This window comes from Onychomys torridus, chromosome 8, assembly GCF_903995425.1.
Source record: "Onychomys torridus chromosome 8, mOncTor1.1, whole genome shotgun sequence".
Lineage (NCBI taxonomy): Eukaryota > Metazoa > Chordata > Mammalia > Rodentia > Cricetidae > Onychomys > Onychomys torridus.
This window is the reverse complement of record NC_050450.1, coordinates 57004916-57029155: the sequence shown is the minus strand read 5'-3', so window position 1 is coordinate 57029155 and position 24240 is coordinate 57004916. Positions and strand designations below refer to the sequence as shown.

General features: G+C 46.5%; 1 protein-coding gene across 6 annotated transcripts in view; it reads right to left on the bottom strand.

Annotated features, from left to right (window-relative positions):
- The window catches only part of Myh10 (myosin heavy chain 10), a 127347-nt gene that overhangs the window by 29467 nt on the left and 73640 nt on the right, over nt 1–24240 (bottom strand). For 4 of the 6 annotated variants that reach the window (XM_036198117.1, XM_036198114.1, XM_036198118.1 and 1 more), the window contains 10 exons: nt 19519–19692; nt 16072–16245; nt 15431–15545; nt 11886–11948; nt 3352–3545; nt 3140–3261; nt 1736–1805; nt 1360–1520; nt 929–1037; nt 709–840 (listed from right to left, as the gene is read on the bottom strand). In XM_036198117.1, the coding sequence (XP_036054010.1) occupies nt 709–840; nt 929–1037; nt 1360–1520; nt 1736–1805; nt 3140–3261; nt 3352–3545; nt 11886–11948; nt 15431–15545; nt 16072–16245; nt 19519–19692 (1314 nt within the window). The remainder of the gene's footprint in view (nt 1–708; nt 841–928; nt 1038–1359; nt 1521–1735; nt 1806–3139; nt 3262–3351; nt 3546–11885; nt 11949–15430; nt 15546–16071; nt 16246–19518; nt 19693–24240) is intronic. The other 2 variants (XM_036198120.1, XM_036198119.1) reach the window with 1 other exon arrangement.

The following is a 24240-nucleotide window of genomic DNA, read 5'->3' as shown; positions in this document are numbered from 1 at the left end:
CTCTGTGAGTTTGAGGCCAGCCTAGTCTACAAAGTGAGTTCTAGGACAGCCAAAGCTACATACAAAGAAACTTGAAAAACCAAAAAACAAACAAACAAACAAACAAACCAACAAGTTCTCACCACTTTAAGAATTATAGTTTGTCCATTAAGTTAGGAAGGGACAGATATTTGTCCATTAAGTTAGGAAGGGACAGATAAAGAAGAGAGGGGACTGTTAAAGTGTTGTAATGAGCCAGTTCAAGTGAATATTCTTGGCCTTCCACACCAATGCTGTTGCTGTCACTCATCAACACTCCTTGGCTTTATTTTTCCAAGTGCCCGCAGAGGGGCACTGCCTCGGGGTTGCCAGAGAAGCAGAGTGGGGCCTGGCTCAGCCACACCATCCATTACTTTCTCTTTCCCTCACAAGCACACAGGAGGCAGCAGGGGAGCCCCTCTGACGCAGGGTTAGACCTGGGCTTCACAGCCAGTGTGATCCACTGTGTGTTCAAAGGAAAGGTGTGGTGGATTTTAACTTACACAGATCTAGACATAAGTCCCAGCGTGGCTGTTAACCCTAGTGAAAACACATACACTTTGAAAATGAGTGAAATCCTCACACGATGATGTGGCGGGCGTGGCTATTTATAAGGAATGTTCGAGCTGCTGGCTCTGGGCGGGCAGCGCACTAGGTCAGGACTCAGGGTGCAGAGGAGGGCGCACACACCTGCTGGTGCTTCCTCTCCATCTCCTCAAGCTCTCCTTCCACCTTTGTCTGCTTCTCTTTCACCTTCAGCAGCTCCTCGTCTTTGGCCTGGAGTTCTTCCTCCTGGCGGGTCACTTGAAGGAGGGGCTTCACCTGTGACAAGTTAAACAGCTCGTCACTCCCGCTCTGGCGCACTCCTGCTGGCCCAGGTCTGCAGGAGGAAGCCCTCAGCCCAGCCCACCTTGGTGAAGACGCGCCACCATTGCCAGTGCCGCAGCTTGAGGTAGGCCGCGCAGTTCCGCTGCAGCACCTTTAAGGCACTCAGCTGCTGCTGCTTCTTGGCAAAGGCCCTGAAGAACAGAGAGGAAAACCCGGTCACAGGTGCTCATGGGAAGGCCGTCCTAGGCAGCCAGCCCTCAGGGATGGCTTCCCCGGGACCTCAGCTGAAGCGGAACTCCAACCCTTTGGTTTCTCTTCTTGGCTCTGTGTGCTTTCCTGGTGACAGTGTGTTGTTTAGGATGTACATATGTTCCCCCAGATGCCGCTCCCATGGGAATGCACCTTCCACAAGGGTAGAGCCTGTCAATCTCATGCCCTCTAGCATCATGGGTACAAACAAATGCCCAGCCCAAGAATGTGCTTCAGAGGTTCTGGATCCACAAGTCCACTTACTTTCTGGCGAGGTAGCCTCTGCATACAGCTTGGAAAAAGATAATGATATCGGTGATTTTTAAATCTCTTTCTTCTTCTAAGTGCGCCAAAACTCCAGCTCGGAAAAATATCTTGCTCTGTCCAATTCTATACAGGTTTGGGTCCAGTTCTAAAGCCCGGATCTAAGAGAGAAAGATCCTGTTTATTTTTGCTATAGGAAAGTAATAACAACAACAACAACAACAACAAAGAATCCTGGTGTGGTGGCGCACACCTTTAATCCCATCATCTGGGAGGCAGAGGTAGGCAGATCTCTTGGAGTTCCAGGATAGACAGGGATACACAATAGAGACCCTGTCTCAAAGACCCAAAAACAACAACAGAAAAGAAATCTTACCATCCGCTCACAGGCCTGTTTGCCATCCATGAATCCTTTAGGAATAGCATTGGGAGTTAGGATCTCGTATCTGGAGAAAGAAAAAGGCAGAAATAATGACAGGGAAGATCAAGACGTGGGCCGATGATAACCCCAGGCCTCTGCAGGTCCTGTTCCTACTTAGAAGCTGGAGTAAAACAAGGTTAATTCTCTCAGATCAAAGCATAGGCTTAGGGGTCCAGCAGAGAAGAATCAAAGCTGGTATTGAAAACCTGGCGCTTTTCTTTGTTTCCCATAAAACGCCCACATCTTTCAGATGAGAGGATCTGGCTCTTTGTACTTTCAGCCAGGCAGCTTGTAAGCATTTAACAGATAATAGAAAAGGCTGCAAGAGCAATCCATGAACCTCTGTGTGGAACCCCAGAAGACAACAGGGTGACATTCAACAGGGCATTAGTATGGGTGTACTTATGGCCACTGAGTTCTGTGCTTAAAATTCAGCACCTCGTTGTAAACAGTCACACTTCAGCTAGAAAAACTCTGCAGCCAAAGGCGGCCATTATAACTTGGTACTCCAGATGCCATTAATGTCTTCTTTCCCTAGCAATAAAAAGTGACCACCAGACAGTGGGGCTCCTGACAGCCTTTCCCGAAGACACCCAGGACTGCAATAGCCTCTTGAGTTGATTCTTCGGGGATGAGGGGTGGGGAACATGGATGGATGGCGACATTAAGGCCATGGGGACCCTTCTTTGACCTGGAAGCCCCTAATTATTTTATGGACCAACAATGGGTATATTTTGAAATCTGGTTTCCAGAAGAAAAAGGAAAAAAAGCAGCCGAGGTACCAACTTTACAAAATCACTTCCCAAAGCATTTCCCACCATGTCTTTACCAGCTGCCACTGCATACCCATCAATCTCTTCCCTTCAGTTTCTATCTTAATCATTTTCTAATCTATCCACTTTCCTATTATCCTTAGAGGTCTGTCATTGTGTGTACAAACATATGCTGGAAACATTTATATACACAGATTCATTTACTGAAGAAAGATGGGACTATCCCAAAATATTGTCAGAAATCATTACTGGAGTATTTTGAACTTCTTTTTATTTTATTTGTATTTTAACATACACTACTCATCTATCCTTACAATACCTGCTATATTAAAATACATACTAAAATTTCAAGTAGACCTGTCTGAACGAACAACAGTTAAGTTGCCGGCTGCTTGGCTCATCTCCTAGCTAACTTCCAGGCTCTGAAGATGAAGCCTGTCTCAGTGCTGAGAAGAGGCCTTTCTGTGCAGTAGGACAACCCCTTCCCTTTGCAGGGAGCAGAGGAAAACCTTCCTCCTCATATCAGCATTTTCATTCATGCTAAGGTAGCTAGGACACAGAGAAAATAAGTGAAAGTTAGCGGTACCTCTGTCTGAATTCCTGGAAAACTATCCGGTTGGGGAAGCCCTGGCGGCAGATCCTGATCCCTTCCAGGACACCATTACAGCGGAGCTGGTCTAGCACAAGATGCGGGTCCAGTTTTCCGGCCTACGAGAGCAACAACAGTTTCCAGTTTAATCTCAGTGGCCTGGCCCCGGTCAACTCAGAACCCGAGCATGCGCTCTGCCTCACACATACCCGCTTCTCGTGGTTTGGAATGATGCAGCGGACGAAGTTGGGGTTGGTGTTTCGGAGAGTTGCCATCAGTTTGGTGAGAGACTCTTTGTAGAGCTGACCGACAGTTCGGAACATGCCTTTCTTGGTTTTATATGCAGAGCCAAAGGCTGTCTCAGTCATACCAGTGACTTGATCCAGACCTACGATTCGGTCCACTGGGGAGAGGAGAGGACAGCTGTGACCCAAGTGTGACTGAGGGGAGGGGACAGTGATAGTTCAGCAGCACAAGCTTTGTGAACAGATGGTGAGAGGTGCCGTCTAGGAAAGGCAGTCAGCACATTCAGACACTGCACAAGCCGAGGAGCTAACAGCCACACACTTAGACGGCAGGATTTCGCAGTGCCTCCACAAATGCCACCTACCACACTGGGGGTGGGTGCCTTCCACTGCGCTGGGCTCAGGGACCCACTGTCTGCTAAGGTCCTGCCTGTGAGATCTGCCATTACTTGGCAAATGGAAGGATCTCTGGCTGGCATTATTGATACACAGACTGACGCTGGGAGAGATCTCACAAGAAGAAATGGCTCATCATCTACTCAGAAAGATAGTGACTGTACAGATCCACTCAGGAGATATGCTCAGGGTCAAGGGACCAGAGTTCGCCTGAGCCAGCACCTTTTCAGTCAGAAAGCCATCTGAAGGGGGGACAGGGAGGAAAAAAAGAAAGCCATCTGAACCTGAGGAACATGCAGGAAGACTACCTCACTTGGACTGTGAGCACTGTGTGACCCTCAGCTGTCTCTTCAAAGGACAAGTAACACAACCACAAACCGGGAGGATCCCTCTGAAAACCGCTGACTGAGCCTCCTCAGACATTCCCAGATCATTAAAGCGGACGGTGTTTCTGCAGATCTCCACAACACAGCCTTCTAATGATGAGTTGTAAGAGTGCCAGCCACTAGCATGTCTGCTGCACAAGATGCTCTGTGCTTTCTTGAACATTCGATGAGAAATCAAAATAGGAATCGACCTGTCCTTACTAACCCTCCTCATCTCTGACAGCCACCTCGTTTCTTTGTGGGGACCTGGCCCTGGGTAGTGGCTCTATGTACAAGATCTCAGTTGATTCTTGACTTCCAGTGAGGTCTTGGAAGAGGAGCTCCTGGTCCAGGGGTAAAGTACAGGGTAGCAGCAGGTCTGGGATGGAAGCTGGAGGATGGACGAGAAGAGCTGTGTGGCTCCCGTGAGTGTAAGCTGGCCCTCCAAAGCCAGACTTCCGAGTCAGAATCAAAGTGACTCCCTGTGCTTGCGCCCTGGAGTTTCACCCATCATCTACCACTGAGGACTCACTCTTCTCTGTGCCTCAACCTCCCTCCCTTTCCCTGGCACCAACCACCCCTTCCTAATGCTGTAAACGATATGCCTCTATCAACTTTGTGTTCATGCCCTTCTCTTTTGGGATCCCAGAGGCCAGCTTCTTTCTGGGGGGCACGTTTCTCACTTGTCACCTTCCTCCACTGTCTTCCCAGCGTTCATCTGGCCACCTGGGACCTGAGCTTCTGGCCACTCTTCCCGTCCTACCCAGTATGCCCGGGCAGGGAGGGACCCACCTGTTGCTAAGGCAACGGATGCTGCCCTGTGCTTGTTTTCTTTGATCCCAGATGTTTCCCTACTGGCCATCCTGAACACTTCTGGCTTTAATGACCCAGCTATTCCCACTCGCAGCTTCTCCAGGACCTCCCCACCCCCGCCTCTAGCTCTTCCTATCTTTTTTTTTTTTATTTTATAATTTAATTTACTTTTACATATCAGCCATGGGTTCCCCTGTCCTCCCTCCTCCCACCCGCCCCTGCCTTCCCTCCAGCCAACCATAGCTCTTTCTATCTTGTGATCCAAGATGACTTCTTCACCTATCCTGTCCATCTTGGCACTCTAGGGATCTAAACTCATGTGAATCCTTCTAGGATATGGCAAGAGATGAGCACAGACGTTAGCCTTCTTGTCTCTCTAGATGCTCTTAGCCACGTGATTTCACTTATGACTTTAAACTACATATGCCTGACTACCAGCACCCAATCCCCCGAGAACTATGTGTTTTCTCCCATCTGGAGATCACAAAGATACCTCTCTCTGCCTTCTCCAAACCCTTGTGAGGTCCCCATCATGTCTGCTTTTATAGTACTGAATCTGGTCTCATGCATCTAGTCACATCTGTTCTAACATTCTGAATTCATGTGTTAGTGAAAGAACAAAGTATATTTTTAAATATATTTAAATCACAAAGTGGGAAATGCAGTGACATAAAACAGCAAATGCCGAGAGAGAAAAGCAGTTCAGAGATCTCACATTACTATGTGAGAACTAAGGATGAGAGTGTGGGGGAAGAGATTCAGGGCAGGAAGGGAGTGCCCAGGAGACACTGAGCCGGGCCATCATGAAGATCGAGGCTCCTGGGATGAGGGCAGTCTGAATGAGTGACAGATATCACAGAGGAGATGGCCGAGAAGAGTAGAGGTATATTCTGATGGCAGGACACTTTGCTTGCATAATTAACTCAATGTGAAAAGAAGATGTGCCAAGGACAGCTCCTAGAATTCCAGCTTGAGCAACTGAGTGGCTGGAGGTGAGACCCTGGGTCAGCTGGGAGAGCAATGGGCTTGTGGCTGGGTAGGAAGGACCTAACTCTGCAAGTGATATGCCTGTAGCCTCTGAAGCGGAGGTGAGGTACTGAGGACAGGCCAAACGCTGCAGCATTGCTAAAAGGAGAGGATGGGACAATGAGGCAGACTGGGGATTGTCCACAGTTGTTCAAGCTATGGGGCTGGTAAAGCTGCCCCAGGGGAAAACAGACACAGATGAGGGCCTGGGACTGCTCTCTAAGCTCGACAAGGGAGGAAGAGGGCAATGGTCAGGAGGAAGGGGACAGCAGGAATAATAGTGATCCATCCTCGGCCACCGTCTGTCCCAGTGTGAACAGTGCTCACTCCAGGTAGAACCTTCTATTGTTGCCTGGCCCTGGCTCTTCCTGCGACTGGGTTCTGTGACTCTCCTACGTCCCACTCATCTTCTGCCTGGCTGTCACACTCTTCCATCCATTCACCTTCTACCCCAGTGGAATGTGTAAGGACGAAACTGGAATTTCTCCCAGTCTGTCATACAGAGACACCTGCCACCTATGAGCCGTGGGATTCATGGTAGCGTCCAACTCCAATTGTAGTCCCTCCCCTGAAACAGCCAAGGAGATGCGCTTCCTGGTGAGGTGGTATCTCTAGGCCTCACTGCTGGCATGCTCCGGCCACTTTCCCATACAAGCCTGCATTCCAGCCAGCCAGACTGTTCAACCTCCAAGGTACAAGGTACAAGGTACAAGGTCCATCCTTCTCCCTGCTCTCCCCTGCTGGTCACATGGCCAACTCCCCTACACTTGTAAGTCTCCATTCCTTAACTTCCTCAGAGAACTTTGGCTCTTGACCCCACAATGCTCACAAGGCAAAACAAACTTTCTCTCCTCTGACCTTTGAATCTTAGAGAAAAGTTCCGAGAAAACACCCCCCACTGTTCTATGCATCTTCTCTGCTTGACTCAGCTTTCTAAGGAGGACATTTCCCCAGCACCTCACATCCTCAGGGGCTTGGGAGCTGTCCCATGGTCACTCTGACCTCTGACCGCTGGTCAGGATGACTGTTACTGCCTTCCTGATCACCCAGTGCAGGCCAGAGCATGGTGTGGGGACCTAGTAACTATTTAATAAACAATTCCTGGTGGAAAACAAGGATTAGCTAAAGAACAAATTATCACTATCACAAAAGAGAGATGGTGCTGTGTTTACTTTCCAAGGATCCAATTACATTAGCTTTGCAGTAGGCTAGTGGTGGGGGTGGTTCTAGAATTCTGCCCGCCCGCAGAGTCCAGTGCACAATGCCAATAATCAAAAGCACTGTTGCCATCAGCCTGATTTCAAATTTAATAGGTTTGGATTACTCTTTAAAATTATTCAGGTTTACTAAAAATTAATGCTTTAGACTTTCAGGTTGTTTTGATTTTTAAAATTTACCATTTAAAATTCCGGGTTGGATTCTACCACTGAGAGAAACTAGCTTGTGGGTAGTAGAGAAACATTTTAGGAAAGTCATTAAATGACCTGGAGCACATCACTAAATACATGATTTCATTAAAAATCACCACTCATAAACATATCTTAGAAGGGTCTTTTCTTATGCAGATGATCAGGACAGAAGCAGAGAAAGACAGAAAACAAATTCAGACACAAGAGCCAGCGCCAGCAAGCTACAGTGAGCAGTACCCTCCTCCTCCATGCCCAGCTAGGGCTGGTGGTGGGCACGCAGCTCCATCATGGGTTCCCTAGAAGGTGCAAACAACTGCAAGTGTTTTGACCTACACTTTATTATCCTATAAAACTTCAACAGTCAGAAACTAGATGGGTTTTATATTTATAATGATAGAAAATGGCATGTCATTTATCTCACCATAAAACCGCCATCACCGGTTTTTACAAAGGGTGATGTTGTCTAGGGCCAGGATTCTTATCTGGCCCTTCCTGTGGAGAACAACCTAGAGATGAGGAGGAACAAGATGTTTTCAATGTCTTTTTCAAAAATCTGCAAAAATATTAGTGCTTACTAAGCTTTTTGAAGTATTTGAAATGTGTGGTAGCTAATGTAAGTCAGAAGAGTGAGGAAACCCGTTCACTGTCCATTTGAAAGCCAGGCAGGATGGCTGAGCATACAGACTATTCTCCTGGCAAGGGCCTCACTCAGCAAGTGGGAGGCAAGCCCCCGCCGGGTCCTGCAATCTTTTCAGAAATTGAATATTTAACTGCTCTGAGTTCTGAGAAACAGCTAATCACATATCTTTATGATACCTATACAACAATTACAGATTCATAACCAGTACAGAATTGGTGCTTAGAGCCAATCTGTTAGAATAATTTTAGCAGAGGTAGAAATTTTTAGGAAAATTCCAGGAGTAGCGAGGTTGCTAAGATCATGTGATTTGAGGAAAAAACACTAGTAGTGAACTGAACTGGCATGGCTCTCCCTTCCCTTCATGCCTCCCCCCTCCTCCTTTGAAAGCCTTTCTCACACAGGCAACTGCTTTCTGCCTCTCTGTCAGGTTGGTCCTAGGATTTATGCTGATAGGTCCAGCTTGACTGCCCATCAGCTAAACCTGGGGACACTACGAGCTAATGTGGATTTGATTCAAAACAAAACAAAACAAGAAAACAGACAGTTATTATTTTTCATAATTAAAGCAGCTGCAGCCATAGCAACATGCACATTCCTGAACATCAAAAACTAGGGCATGCTGGGTGGTGGTGACGACGCACGCCTCTAATCCCACCCAGTACTTGGGAGGCAGAGGCATGCAGATCTCTGTGAGTTCGAGGCCAGCCTGGTCTACAGAGTGAGTTCCAGGAAAGTTATGGCTACACAGAGAAACCCTGTCTGGAAAAAAACAAACCGATGAACAAAAAGCTAGGGTACTTCCCATGCCCCTGCTGACCCTGAGAGGCCAGTGTCCTTGTCGGGTATCAGTCACCCCAGACGCAGTGCCTACATGATATTCTTCTTTGAGCTTTTCAACTGGTGATAACACTCAAGATAAAAAAGTATCAACAACAAAATCCACTCACTGAAAATGATGATAATTTCACTAAGCACAGACTTGGGACAGACCTGAATCCCAAACCCTAAGATGATACTTAGAACAAGTACTCTGGTCACTGGATGAATCTGCAGGTTCAGTGGTCATTCTTTTGGCCTTTTCTAACTGAAGCGTCCACTAATGCTTCTTAAAAAGGGTTTTGAGAGGTCTCACTGTGTAGCTCGGGCTGGCCTTGTGATCTTTCTGCTTCTGCCTACCCAGTGCTGGGCTACAGTATACACCACACTTTCAGGCTCTTTTTACACCTACTGGACAGGGACAAGATTGCTTCTGGAGTGAGTCAGAGGATCCCCACGGTCAGGGTTTAAACACGGCTCAAGTAAAGCTCTCCCCTAAATTAAGGTAACTCTGACTCTCAGTTAAGAGCTGCTGCTGTGTCTCAGGAGGCTCCTCTGTAGGATGGGAGCTGGCAGGGAGCCTGCCGGCAATTAAAACCCGCTTCATGGCACTTCCCACATATGTGTTATTTTTTTCTCTCCTGGCACCTTTCCAGGTCTGTTGGTTGCAATCTAACACACATGGGGCTCAAAACCTAAATGGTATTGTATGTAAAGGACATGTCAGGGCAGTTCAGTGCCAGGGCAGACGGTTAGAATCCGACCTCAAGTCCAGAAGCACTGAGCAGCCGTCCCTGCCATCACTGACTCTGAGGTACTGTTCTCTGCTGGCTCGGTGGACTTGCATCCTCCAAATCTGCTTCGTCTTCAGAGATCTGGACTCCCACAATATACACAGGGAGATCATTCCTGGAGGCTATGACGGAAGCCTGCAGGACCCACGTTTATGACAGGGATCCCTCTTCAGTCTTTCCTTCTTCCTGTCTGTTTTTGGTACTTTTCAACATCTCTTTACCCTAGGATCATTCTTATCCTTGAAATCTTGAAAACTTATTTCCTCAGTATTATGACTACATTTGTTTTTGTTTTGTTTTGTTTTTGAGGCAGGGTCTTGGAGGCTCTTGCTACAAACACACTTGGAAGCACAGCACATTAGCTTGCTGGGCTGCCGGTGTTTCCTTACAGGTCAGCATGTCATAGCCATCCACAATCAGTCCCAGGAACTCTGTCACTGTCTTCCAGGAAAGCACCAAAATACAGCATCTCCAACTGACATCTTTAAACCCTCATCTTCCCCTGGGGTCTCTTAGACCCAGAAACAAGTTTTGAGGAGAGAAAAAAGACTTTGCTGGAGAATAGTCACAAATTCAAGGACTGCACACACCCACGGTGGATGGTGGGTGGTTCTGAGAGAAGAGTTTGAGACCTTTGAGACGTCAGGATCAGCTGAGGAGCTCAACCAAAAGCCATCATGCCACAGCACAGGAGACAGAGCCAGGGACAGTCTTTGGTGCTATGGTGGGGATGTGATGACCTAGCTGCTTGTTACTGACATGAAGACACAGAAGAGGGACTCTACTGGATCTTGCCAGTACAAACAGATGCCTGGTCTGTGCACCCGAAAGATCAAGTCTCACAGGAGCAGGGTTTGGTCAAGCTGCACGTGGAGACTGGTGTGTGGGGTTGCAACTCACTTTAGCAACTTCCTCTATCTTTCCATGGTATGTTTCCCAATGCCAGGTGCTGGGGAAATGAGGGCACTTCGCTTTGGGGGCTGTCCTCAACAGTCATTGCTAAGTTTTCTATTGTTCTGAGACCAGGTTTCATTCTACAGCCCATGCTGACCTCAAACTTGTGCCTCAGCCTTGCCCAAAATGCCAACCTTCGACAAAGCACAAGTCATAAGACCAAATAAATCTGAAGAATTGCTTCAGCGTGCCTTTCTTGCCTTCCTGAGCATCCCCAGGGCTCCCCAGGGCCACAGAGAGCTGGGCTAAGGGACTCTGCTTGCAGAACTGAGGCGTTCTCACTGTGGGCTGCGCTGGCTGTCATATTCTAGTCTTTACTCCCACTCCATGCCTGCACTTGGCTTCCCTCAGTCTGCCAGCTAGACCTGAGGGCAAGCATCTTGACATGCATCCAACAGCACAGCCCTGTAACATTTCCAAAGTAACTTCTGAGATGGGTTTAGACTTTAGCATTCTCCTGTTCCAAATTCATACACTTTAGAAGATGAAACTGACTTTACCTTCAAATATTGCTACTTTACAGGTTCATCAAAAAATTGGAAGACTGGGTGAGTTTCATATTATCCTGGGCTTTTGGGAGCCCTCTAGTTACTTCTAGGATATATACCTGAAAATAGGTACAAAAATCTAAACATTTGGAGCTCAATTTTAAGAGCAAAGTATATAAGAACATTCCACTGGACCTCAGTCTCAAAATGAATACATCAAGCCTTACAGACAGGTTCATTGACTGTAGTTCAAAAGGAAAGGCCAACAGCCAGATAACATCCCAAGTCTAAACCAAAAGAACAATGACGAGACCAACAACTCCGAGGTAAATACAAGTATTTGTTCACAAAATGTAGTAGCTTAAAGAGAGAAACTTCCTTCTTAGAATTCCTTAGGAGCTGAAAACTTAAAGGGTGATTCAGGCATAAAAGAGAGGCCATCTAGCAGGTCAGTTCCTAACAATTCGCTTAGAGAAGTGTGTATCAAAATGGCACGATTGGAAAAGGTAGCGAACGACATACCTTTTACTATGAAACACGCTAAGTGCTATGCGTAAAATAAGAAGCGATGTGTAGGCAGTAGCGACTCGATTGTTTATGCACTCAAACAGTTGCCTTGAAGTATAAGAAAACGGAGCATGAAATGGGACGTTCATGCAGGCCTATGAGCAAAACGAACAGAAAACCCCAAACCAAGCCCACCTCCCAGGCCACCCTGCCAGCCCCCCCCCCCACCACTTCTCCTGTGGCCTTAAAACCCTTCTGTTTTGGAGGCCCTGCAGGCTGTATACATTCACCTGGCGGCTCATGAAGACCAGAAACACTGTCATAGAAAGAAGCTCTCTGAATATTCTGAATCTCTAAAGCAGAGAAACAGTGAAAACAGGACAGAAGAGCAGATACACAAACACTTCGGTTAGTGTGAGAGACATTTGACATCACAAGTAAACTCTGAAATGGTGCTACAAAGTAGCCAGTCCAGGGCAGATCCTATGCAGCAATTACTGTTTCGAGAATCTGTGCATTTGGATAAAGTTCTTTCTATAATAAATTTAAGCTAAATCAAAAGAGCATATTCCCAACTCCAGGTGTGAGCATCATGCCATATTGACAATATTTAAGAGTAATGAGGCACTAATTAATCTGTCTTGCAATCAGTAAATCTGGGCAAGACTGAGGTTAAATCAGAGCGCTAACAGAAATGAAAAGGCAGTGGCTTTTACCGTTCAAATTTCCAGTACAGATTTTGGAAACATAATTCACTTCAAATACAAACTTCTAAAAGATTGGTTAACTACTGGAGTTCTGCTGTAGCAAATGCCAAAATAATTTTAATGTTTTGACCATGCCATTACTCATGAAAATGCCCTAGCAGGCACTGTACACAATACCAGCTTTAGTTGTTATGTTTATACACATAAGGAATGGGGAAGGGCATGAATTCCTATGGAGCTGGTGGAAAGATCCCCAAACAACAGCTTGAATAGAAGGGCACTATGAATCTCTAGGGCAGGGCTGCCATCAATACTTTTATTCCTTTTGGTTTGGCCTTGAGAAAACTGTGTGAAACTCTCATACAATCTGGATTTTAACACAAAATGTCTTCAGCTCAAGGGACTGTGCCACCCTAGGCAAGCTGTATGCACACATTGTATATTCTCCATTTGTGGTCAACTCATCATTTCCTGTTTTTGCATTCCAGCAGCACAAAAGGAAAAAAATTGTATGTTTCACCAGGGCCATTTTTTCCTAAGGAAAAAGTTCCTCTTAGCTCAAAAGATCTCTCCATCTCGAGGGACAGAGATGAGACTCTACTTTGGCTCCCTCATCTAACTTCTGAACCCGCCACTGACCTTGTATGTGAAACACAGTCCTCAAACCTGGAAAAGCCTGGGACTGCCTCTCTGCCTGTATTCTGCTCTACAGCAGCATGTGGCCTCTGAGATCTCTTGTCTTAGATTTAACCAACTGTCCACCTACGCTGGTGGGCAACAGGACTTCCAGGCAACAGTGACTGTCAAGCAAGCCAACACTGGATTACTCTAGAGTAGAAGCTAGCAGAGTCAAACCAAACTTGGGGTAGATAAGACTTCTCACCCTATTCTGCCAAGAGTGACCCCTGCACTCAAGCCCATCTGTAGCAGGGCAAGGGCTAAAAATGGCTGAGCATATATAGTGCAGCCTGCACGGTCAGACTAAACACGGATGAACAAGGTTGGAAGGGTGTGTCAGCACTCGGAAAGATAGAGGTAAGGATCCTCCACGCATGGCCCCAGCTAAGATCCATCGTCTGTGTTCCCTTGTACACTCATCACACAGGCCACCACCCCCAACCTTACCCACCAAATCTTGGATTCTAAAACCTGTTCCTCTCCAGTATCTGTGACTAAACAAGGGTGGATGGAGGAAGCCCAGGGAGCCGGGAGAAAAGACAAAGACAAACCCAGTTTGCCCAGATTCCTCACTGCATGACAGGCTTGTTCAGGGCAGGGTACAGATCTTTCCACTTTCAGATCATCTCTCAGGCGCTTAGTGGAGCATCAGTGTGGCTATGTACACAGGCTAAGTGCTCAGCCAGGGGCTCCCATGACAGTTTGGGTACAGAAAAGAGACAGGAGGTCAAAGGGAGTTCACCAGAGTGTGTGTGAGCCCAGTACTTAGTGTCTCTTATTCAGTCTCTGGGGCCTTCGTAGGCCTTCTCTGCCCCCTTCCTGTCACCTCCTGTACCCCTCACTTCCAGGGGGTTTCACCCCATCTACCCAGGAAACAACCCACCTTATTTACATATAGACTAGACAACCCTTTATTCAATGAATTTCTCCATCTGGGTCAGGCCACGAGGGTTGAGTCTGGCCTCAAACATCACCCCAGCCTCACTTCCTACCTTACTGACCCTTCTGCCCAGCCTTACTATCCAGCCAGGATGGACTCCTGAGTGCCAGCTATTTCCACACCAGAGCATCCTACCCGCTTTCCTGCTCCAAGCCAATCCTAACTTGTTCTTTGACTGAGGAGGACGAGGAGGGGCTGAGTATGACCTACCCCCTGGGGCAGGCAAATATTTACGACAGCCAGTACTCCATGCCACTCCTCTGAGAGACTTTCCATAGCCACACTGCCAACTCTTCACCAGGGCCTGGAGTGACCTGAGCCTAGTCCTTTTTCCTGCTTCATATTCAGCTTCTCAGATCCCAGGGTGATAAGATTTAACACATCACAGTCCAGAACAGCCCCACTCTGAAACTGTGGACTGAGCAAGGCCCAGCATCCTCTGCTGAGTATTCAGACAGCACTTTTGACTTAAGCAGGTCATTGCAAGGGACACAGCACACTTGCAGGAGAGCCAGCCTTCTTCTAAGGCACGTCTTTGTACAGTCTCAGGCACATCACTTCCCAGGGCACAGGCATGCATGGGAGGGGTATGCCCCACCCCCATAAGCTCCCTCATAGTCTTGCCCTGCCTGGTACACATGGTCATTCATGGGTAGACTGCCCTTCACATGGTCGCTGTTCCTCTGAAGATATTCTCTTCATCCCTCTTTCCTATCGCTTTCCTTTGCCTTAATTGCCCAAATCCCTCCCTGTCTCTCGTGTCTCTCTCTCTACCTCTGAGAAGATGGCTGGCCTAACACACCTTGGGATATTCTTAAGAAAGCAGAAGTGAGTCAGTTGCTGAGTTAGTGGTGGTCACCTGAGGCCCACATAGGAACAGGGACATAGCCAGGATGAAAAGTGGCTGACTGCTACCTCTTGGGGTGTGTTCCTACTAGGTCTAAAGAAATATGAGTATTTTGTATCCTAGTAAAAATCTAGCCTGTGGTAAATGTCACCAGAAATCAGAAATCACTGAGGTTTCTACACACAAAAGGACTGTGAAGAGTAATGAAAACAGGCAACTGAGCTGTATGCAGGCTATCCAAGTGTGAACTCACTAGCAACTGTGTGTGCCTGCATGTGCACATGTGCATGATGCAAGCCTGCTAGACCTGGGTCAGCACCAGGAAAGGATCTTCTGGAGTTGTCTGTGCCTGTGCCTTTAGGTCACAGCCTCAACCGTCACTGGGGCAGCTGAGAGATCCTGTAGCTTCTGTGGCCCTGAATGTATAATGCTTCCATACTCTTCACAGCATCTGACTAAGGGGACAGGAGTCTACATTTCTTAATCCAAGTATTCATAAAATGGGCAACTTCTGATAACGGCAGCCCTGCTCTAGGGAAAGATTTTAAAGTAATAAAAACATATGGATATATACAAACACACATATATGTGAGAGAACCATAAGTAAACCTTAACTATGAAGATTCAGGCCAAGCTTAACTACAAACATGAGCTCGTTCTCACCATCCTTCCAAAGCTCAGCCACGAATCTATCGGATGACTGGTGCAGGAGGGTGGCCACGTTGTCATTCAGAGGGTCCATGTTCTTCATCAGCCACTCATCTGCCTTATAATCCACCTGCCGCACACCAGAGCCAAGTGGGATGAAATGGAGAACACAAAATCAAACACGAAAATCATTACCACCTCAAGTCTTCATCAAAAACTTTCACTAAACAACCCCTAAACTGGACTGTCTCCACGGCCAGGTATATGCAATAATATATTTAAAAATGCATTCATGTTCATCACCACCTTATACCACAAAATGTACCAGGATTAAAGATGTGCACCACCATGCCCATGTGGAACCCAGGTCCACTGAGCTATACACCACTCTCTAGCTTACACTTTGAGCAGAGTCTCCCACTGATCCTATAGCATGCCATTTCAGCTAAACTGGCAGTGAACCCTAAGGACCTATTTCTCCACCATGCCTCCCAGCATTGGGGTTACAGGTGTATTCCATCGTGCCTGACTTTTATGTGGGTCTTGAAGACCCACACTCAGGCCCCATGCTTGTGCAACAAGCATTTCACCTGCTGAGCTCCCCGCAGCCCACCAAGCAGCATGTTAATCCAGCTGCTCAGCCTAAGGGCTCTCACCTTCCCTGCATAGTGGATAATGCAGAAGTCAGCTCTGTCTTTCAGCTGCCGTGGCTTCTGAAACTTGGAGTGGGAACCTTGCTCCTGAACCAGTTTTTCAACAAAAGTTTTATCGGTGGCTTTAGGGAACCAGCACTCTTCATCCAGGAGGGCCAGCACACCAGGAGGATTGGCCTGATAATGAAAGGCGGTGGGGACGACAAAGTTGACATTGGTACCGTGGGGCGACAGCTTACGGATAAACCCATTAGCTTTAGGAAGAGCTAGAGTGGAAAGTATGTCCAAGCCATAACAACTTAGTAATTCAAACATGATCATAAACTGCTATGATCCGTATAGAAATGGATAAGTAACCGAATAAGCCCTGCAATATGTACATTGTAAGTAAACTAATTACAGGGAGATACTCCACAGAAGCATCAACTACAGCCGTCAGAAAGGAGCTGAGGGAGAGGAAAGTGAGTATTTTATGTCAGCGGCTGACCAGATACATGGCGACACTCAAAACTAACCGGCTACCTCAGGCGCTTGACATGCTCAGCAGCTTCAGTTTTTGATTAATGACTAAATAAGCGATATCATTTCTTACTGGGAAAACACCTAAAGCTATTACTAAGTACAGCACCGTGTGGCTGTCTGAATGAAAATGTCCCCAGACTCTGGCATTTGAATAATCAGTCCCCGGTGGGTGGTGCTGTTCGGGGAGGCTTGGCCTTGTTGGAGGAAGCACTTGAGGTTTCAACGCCATACACCATTCCAAGTTCACTCTCAAGCTGTTCTTGCTACCACAGTGGCACTCCCATCCCCCGAAACCATAAACCCCAAAACCTCTTCCTTCTATAAGTTGCCTTGTTCTGTCAGAGCAGCAGGAAAGCGCCTGGTGAATCCTGAGGTGACACCGTAAGTCACCAGTCACTTTAAAAGGCCTTGGCAAACCCAGAAACAGAAGAGATAGGGGCGATAACATGCTGGGTGTGGGGGCTGTGGATTTTAGTGGGGTGAGGTTATGAAAACGTAGAATTAGTTGTGATAGTCACCCAATGCTATGATATAGCACAAACCCACACTGACTTATAGCCTTAATAGGTAGACTGAAGTATGTGAATTACATGGTTTTTTTTTTTTTTTGGCCAAGACAGTAGTCTGTGTAGTTTTTTGGCGCCTTTCCTGGATCTCCCTCTGTAGACCAGGCTGGCCTTGAACTCGCAGAGATCCATCTGGCTCTGCCTCCCCAGTGCTGGGATTAAAGGCGTGCACCACCACCGCTGGTGTGAATTATGTCTTAATAGATAGAGTGGCCTACTTGGTAGTGCTTCTGGGCCATCATTTACTGCTGTAGGCTAGCATGGCCAGCATGTGACAGTACAGAACTCACATTCTGCACCATTCTTGTAAAAAGGTACAACACTTTAGAATCTTTTTTTAAAAGAATTTACTGGGGTGAGGAGCTAGTTGTATATACAAATACTATTCGAAAGGCGAGTAGTGTTTATAGTTAAGTATAAATAAAGCAAGGTGATGACAGACAGGCAGAGGCACCAGCTGACTGGTCTACAAGGTGCATGGGACATGGGAATCCTACAGCGGGGCCCTTACTCCAGGCTCCTTCTCAAAGAACTTTCAAGGTTTCTGATCAGTTCAAGAGGGATGAGAGTCCATATTATCCAAGATGGTCATAGTGGCAGGCAGTGAGGGCCCCTGAGCCAGGATCACAAGGTGGGCAGCTGGGGCTACTGTCGGGGTTCTGAGAAATAAAGCACTGCACCGATATTGAGGTCACAGAAGCAGCCGTCTTTTACTATACTTTTCAATTTCAATCCCCTTGAATGAAAACATCCCTAAATTCTTGTTTGTTTTAGATTATTATTTGAGTCTGAGCACATGCATGCAGGTGCCCATGGAGGGCAGGAGAGGGCAGGGAGGAGGCAGAGAGGAGAGAAGTGGGAAGGAACCCCTTTCCTCCTGCCAGTGAGCGCCTAGGCACCTCTAGTTGCTGTGACCACTGCACCTACCCAGCCCAGTGCTTTCTAACATGCCACTTTCAGTGTGATGGCTACTCACTAAATTCTGTCAACAAATCTGCCCTACAATCTTCTCTCACTCCCTTCACAGCATCTGCTTCTGAGAAGACCCTGTCACTGCCCTCAGGCTGCCGAGGCTCTGACTTTTCTTGATACATGGCGTATCATGTAGAGCCCACGCCATGCAAAGCTGTAAGCTCCCACTGTGATCTGTTCTTTGGCCTCAAGCCTGGGACCTGGAGGAGCATTGCCATGCCCGAGGCTCTCCTGTAAGCCCCTAGCTCCCTCACCCTGCATTTCTAGGACATACTCAAGAGTCTTTAAACTTTCCGTCCTCATCCAACAATAGTCATAGTAATACATCTGTAAAGATAACTGAACACATGATGAGCAAATCCTTTCTGCCGACTTACTATTTGCTATGAGCTAATCCGTAAGACTGAAATGTTTCTGGAGAAGAATGCTACTCTAACTGGTGTTTCAAAGTACCTAGAAGCAGCTCCCCTCACAGCCAAGGTAATCCAAGACTTTCTGTGCTAATACACAGCTGTGGTGCTTGGAAAGGTAAAATGATTTCTTTTGTGCAAGCCAAATAAATAAAGTTTTCTGCCATAGTCCTTAAACTTAAATTTATAATGTATAAGATAGAACTACCACACTAACTGGGGTGACTGTTTCCTGGGCTCATTTTCTTCCTGACAGCTGGACCATTCAAGGGCCAGGCGAGGCCTCTGAGTTGTTGCTAAATGGTTAGGAAGGTCTGTAAAGTGTGGACCCCACTGCAGGAGGCTGTGGAATAGGCCCAAACACCACAGAGCAACAAAGTGATGTCACTGTTTAATCATGCTTACTTTTTCCTATGTTTTGGCTGATAACCAAAATAAAATAAGTGAAGTTAATAGTTTGTTGCTCCAAAGCTAACTGCCAGGCAGGAGAGACCCAAGTCAATGAGAAAGTAACAAAAGAAATAAATTCTGATGCTAAGACTGTCCTCAAACACGTATCTGCCAAAAGAATGCCCTGCCAGCATACTTCGGAAAACAAAAAACTGTCAAAATAAAAAGTGCTTACAAAAGGACGGGCTTGAGTTCAGATATTTAAAAACTGAATTTATGTGACACACCTTGTCCTCAGCTAAGTGTCCCTGTACTGTCCCTGCAGTTCCTAGGAAGGAGACGTACCCAGTGGAGCTCCACATGTCCTCTGACAGGACCACAGCACATCACCCAACTGCAGGATAAGCTTGAGCACAAGGACAGACGGGGCGGTGAAAGCCGCATGTAAGGAGACCTAAGGAAGGCCCTGACCGCAGGAACACTTGTGTAGACACAGACTGTCATTTTCCTAGCCTGTCTCAGGTTATAGCAGAAGAGAATCAAAGGCCTTGCTCCAACAGTGCAGGCGGCGGCAGGGAGGGTGCACTCACAGGCCTCTCGATGAGGTCGATGCAGGGCTGCAGGTCGAGGCCAAAGTCGATGAAGTTCCACTCGATGCCCTCACGCTGGTACTCCTCCTGCTCCAGGATGAACATGGTGTGGTTGAAGAGCTGCTGCAGCTTCTCGTTGGTGTAGTTGATGCACAGCTGCTCGAAGGAGTTCAGCTGCAGGGAGTCATCGTCCAATCATGGGAGGGAAGACAAGGGAACTCGGTCATCGGGTGACCCCAACACCACCACTTTCAACGTTTGCTGTTGACGATACTGTTTAACGCTAATGCTACACCAAGGGAGGGCTCTGTCTGTCTGTCTCTCTCTCCTGTCTCCCCAACCTTCACAGCAGTTTCGAAGAGGTGGGCGGGCTGGTGAGATGGTTCAGGGAGGAAGGGTGCTGAGAGCCAGGCCTAAGAAGCCAAGTTCAATCCCTGGGAGCCATGTGGTAGAAAGTGAACTGACTCCTGTGCGTGTGTAAGCGCACACACACACACACACACACACACACACACACACACACACACACGAAAGAAAAGGTAAGAGAGAACAAAAGACAGACAGCCACACCAGCAGTGTGTGTGTGTGGGCAACATCACAGGGCCTTGAGAGGGCATGACACAGACATGCCATGTGAGCTTGTGGGCCTATGAGCTCAAGGGAGCTACGAATTGCACGGACTGCGTCCCATTCTCCTCTCCACTGGGGCAGCAGGCTCCACAGTGATGTAAAAGACAATTAAGAATCAGCTAATGAAGCTGGGCAGTGGCGGGGCACGCCTTTAATCCCAGCACTCGGGAGGGAGGCAGAGGCAGGCGGATCTCTGTGAGTTCGAGGCCAGCCTGGTGTACAGAGCGAGTTCCAGGACAGGCACCAAAACTACAGAGAAACTATGTCTCGAAAAAACAAAACAAAACAAAACAAAACAAAACAAAACAAAAAAATCAGCTAAGGGGTTGGGGATGTAGCTCAGTGGTAGAGCGCTTGCCTACCAAGCACAAGGCTCTGGGTTTGGTCCTCAGCCGAGGGGGGGGGGGGGATCAGCTAATGAATTGTCACTGGGAGCACAGCCTGAGCCTGACATACAAGCCTTTTTCTCACTTTTCTATGAAGGTTCTCTGGGTACCAGGTGCCTGACCTTAGCCAATATCACATGTGACACTCACCGCCCTGCTGTGTATCTGAGTGTATGAAGTGTATCTGAGCAGCCTGCATTCATTACTGCCATTGCTCTGATGTTGCCCCTTTTCTACTGTTCTGTTGAGTGGATAGATTAATTAGGACATGTCATTTTCATAATTTACCCATCCTGGAAGCACAACTCATATTCTAATTCCATGTTGTTCACATGAATAGAATGTACCTATAAGTAACCTCTTTTGTTATAAAAAGTGGCTTTAAATTAGAGGCTCAATCAATCTCCATGGAATATTATCCCATAGCCCATGATGATGGTTTGCTGTTTAGAATAAGATGGTTTGCTGGGAGGGCACATTGCTTGTCTTCCAACACTTTATATTACTAAGTCTCATAAAGACAATACTTGTCTAAGTGTTAGGTTTGTTTCTGTCCATATAAATGGATTTTGCTTTGCCTCTGGGTTTATGACATGCTATTGTATTCAATTACATGCAATAGAGTCTAAAAATAATGAATATCTATAGTTACACTACCAGCTATATTTTAAAGATTTAATTTTATTAAAATCTTTGTGTCTGTGTATGTATGTGTGGCATGTGTGTGCAGGTGCTCACAGAGGCCAAAAGAGGGCCCAGATCACCTGGAGCTGGAGGTACAGGCGGTTGTGAGCTGCCTGACGTGAGTGCTGAGAACTGAATCTGGATCCTCTGGAAGAGCAGCAAGCGCTGTTAAGCACTGAGCCACTTCTCCAGACCACGACTGATTTTAAAGTAATTCTGGTTGCAGTGTTTGAGCCCTGGTGTAAGCTTGCATGCACTCTACCACCCAGGTAGATGTGGTGTTACTGTGTTTCTCAAAATATTGTGCACCCTAATAAACTTATCTGGGGTCAGGGCACAGAACAGCCATTAGATACAGAGGCTAGAAAATGGTGGCACTCACACCTTTAATCCTAGCTTCCAGAGGCAGAAATCCCTCTGGATCTCTGTGAGTTCAAGGCCACACTGGAAACAGCCTTTAATCCCAAGAAGTGATGGCAGAAAGCAGAAAAGTATATAAGGTGTGAAGACCAGAAACTAGAAGCATTTGGCTGGTTAAGCTTTTAGACTTTTGAGCAGCAGTTCAGCTGAGATCCATCTTGGATAAGGACACAGAAGCTTCCAGTCTGAGGAAACAGGATCAGGTGAGAAATTGACAAAGTGAGGAAGTTGTGGCTTGTTCTGCTTCTCTGATCTTCTAGCATTTACCCCAATACCTGGCTCCAGGTTTGTTTGTTTTTATTAATAAGACCACTTAAGATTCCTGCTACAGGTAGATCCCCAAGTTGAGACCTGGTTGGGTTGTATTATTATTATTATTATTATTATTATTATTATTATTATTATTATTTCTTTTTGGTAAGACTCTATGTAGCCCTGGCTGTAGACCAGGCTAGGCTGGCCTTGAACTCAGAGATCCGCCTGCCTCTGACCCTGAGTACTGGAATTAAAGGTATGCACTAGCAACTCAGCCTATATTTTTTATTATTTTTAAAAATTATTATTATTATTATTATTATTATTATTATTATTATTATTATTTTGAGGCTGGTTTTCTTTGTGTAGTCTTGGCTGTCCTGGAACTCACTCTGTAGACCAGACTAGTCTCCAACTCACAGAGATCCACCTGCCTCTGCCTCCCGAATACTGGGATAAAAGGTGTGCGCCACCACTGCCCTACAAGACTTGGTTTTAAAATTAATAATGCATGGCATCAATTTTAGATGTACAAAGAGCTACAAGGAGACGTAAGCATCAATTCAATCCAACTTGTACTTTCTACAATCAGCTGATCACTCACTTCTCATGACCCTTCTAGAAATAGTCTGTGTACTCATAAAGGTGCAAAACCTAATTCTTTCCTCTTTTATTTTTATCAGTACATAAAACCACCTCATTTTTTAATTATTTATATTTATTATATTCACTGTAATATTTTTAACTTTCAATGATATAAGCAAACATTAGAGAAATTATTAGTAAGCAACACAAAATAGTAGACATAATCTGTTTGGTAAACAAGGTGTTATCTCAGTCCTGTATGAGACGTTTTAGCCCACCTTCCACAGAAGGTCCTCTTTAGGCAGAAGCAACACTGTCCTGAAGACATAACTGTTACAGCCTACCAGATCTTAGGCCTTAGCAGAGGGACGAAAAGGTTTCCAAATCTTTTAGACTGTTCACATATACTAAATCCTACTAATTGCAATTGCAAAAACCAATCCCTAACATCCATTATATAACCTAATATCTCTAGGAATAGCTTCCAAAGTAAGAAATTAAGGGATAACATCTAGGTGAGAGGACCTGTATGCTTTCTAATAATGGCGCTCCTTTGGGAATGTGGCCTTTCTGATTAAATGCTACTTGGCCAACCCTAGAACATAAATTCTTATTAAGTTAACATAATTATACTTTTTAAAGTACAGCAATCAAAACAGTAAGCTTCATATGGGTATGAAATCTTGTTTGGTTAGCCACTGTGTCTATCATAATGCCCGCCTAATCCTGAGAGGCGCAGTGTCTACTGAATGAGCAACTCCACAGGGTTTTGTTGAGGTATTTCAGTTATAAGCACTCGAAAAGATGTGGGTTAGCTGTAAGTAGACTAGTACAATAGGACACTAGGTACACTGGAACATGGCATCCTGTTTTAGGAAGCTCAAGAGTTTAAAGGAAATTGAGTGGGTGGCATCCAGGTAGAGGATGTGCATTGTACACTGGTTATCTACTCTCTCCACGGCTCTACGAACCTGCCACTACGGCATCCTTTTCAAAGAGTCTCAGATTCTTAAGAAATAAAGAGTTTCCTCTTTGGGCAAGTTTGAGAGCTATTTCTCAGGTTATTTACACGTCATTTATACTAAGAACTCCCACAGTGGTGTAGCAAACTGAATGGAGAAAGCTGCTTTCCACAGCGGTCCAGTTTTTAGGAGGCTAGACAGCATTTTCAAACAGGACAATTCAGTACTCAATGGTGGCCAAGGTGACACTCGTCCCAGCAGCAATGATCTAAGTCACACCTTCTACACAGTCTGTCAGAGGTCGGCAGCCCACACCCGCGGAGAGTCTCTGAAAACTCGCAGCAATGTGTGCCCAGAACCCTTTGTTGTGGTGGTGGTGTTTGGTCAATGACGCGGTATTGAAACCCTTACCACACTGTTTTCACAGGACACAGGCCACCATCTTGCCATGTACCCCTCTCAAATTGCTCTTCTTGGACCCACTGCGTCTGGCCCATCACCCTGGCCTCCTCAGGGTGGCTCTACTTTTACATCTGTGGCCCACTCTTCCTTTGGCCAACTCTGTCTAGACGCAGCAGCTTTCCAGCAACTTCTAACCTTTGATAAACACAGAACCATGGGACTCTCCACTCAGAAAGGAAGGCTTTCTGAACTGGCAGCTTCTTGTCCTTCAGGGATGTCTAACTGCAGAACACTCACGCAGCAATCTCAAGGCCCTGGGTAGCATACTCAGCACTCCCACCCGACCTCACACACACAACATGCCCATCACCACTCAGCACTCCCCGAGCTTTCGGCCT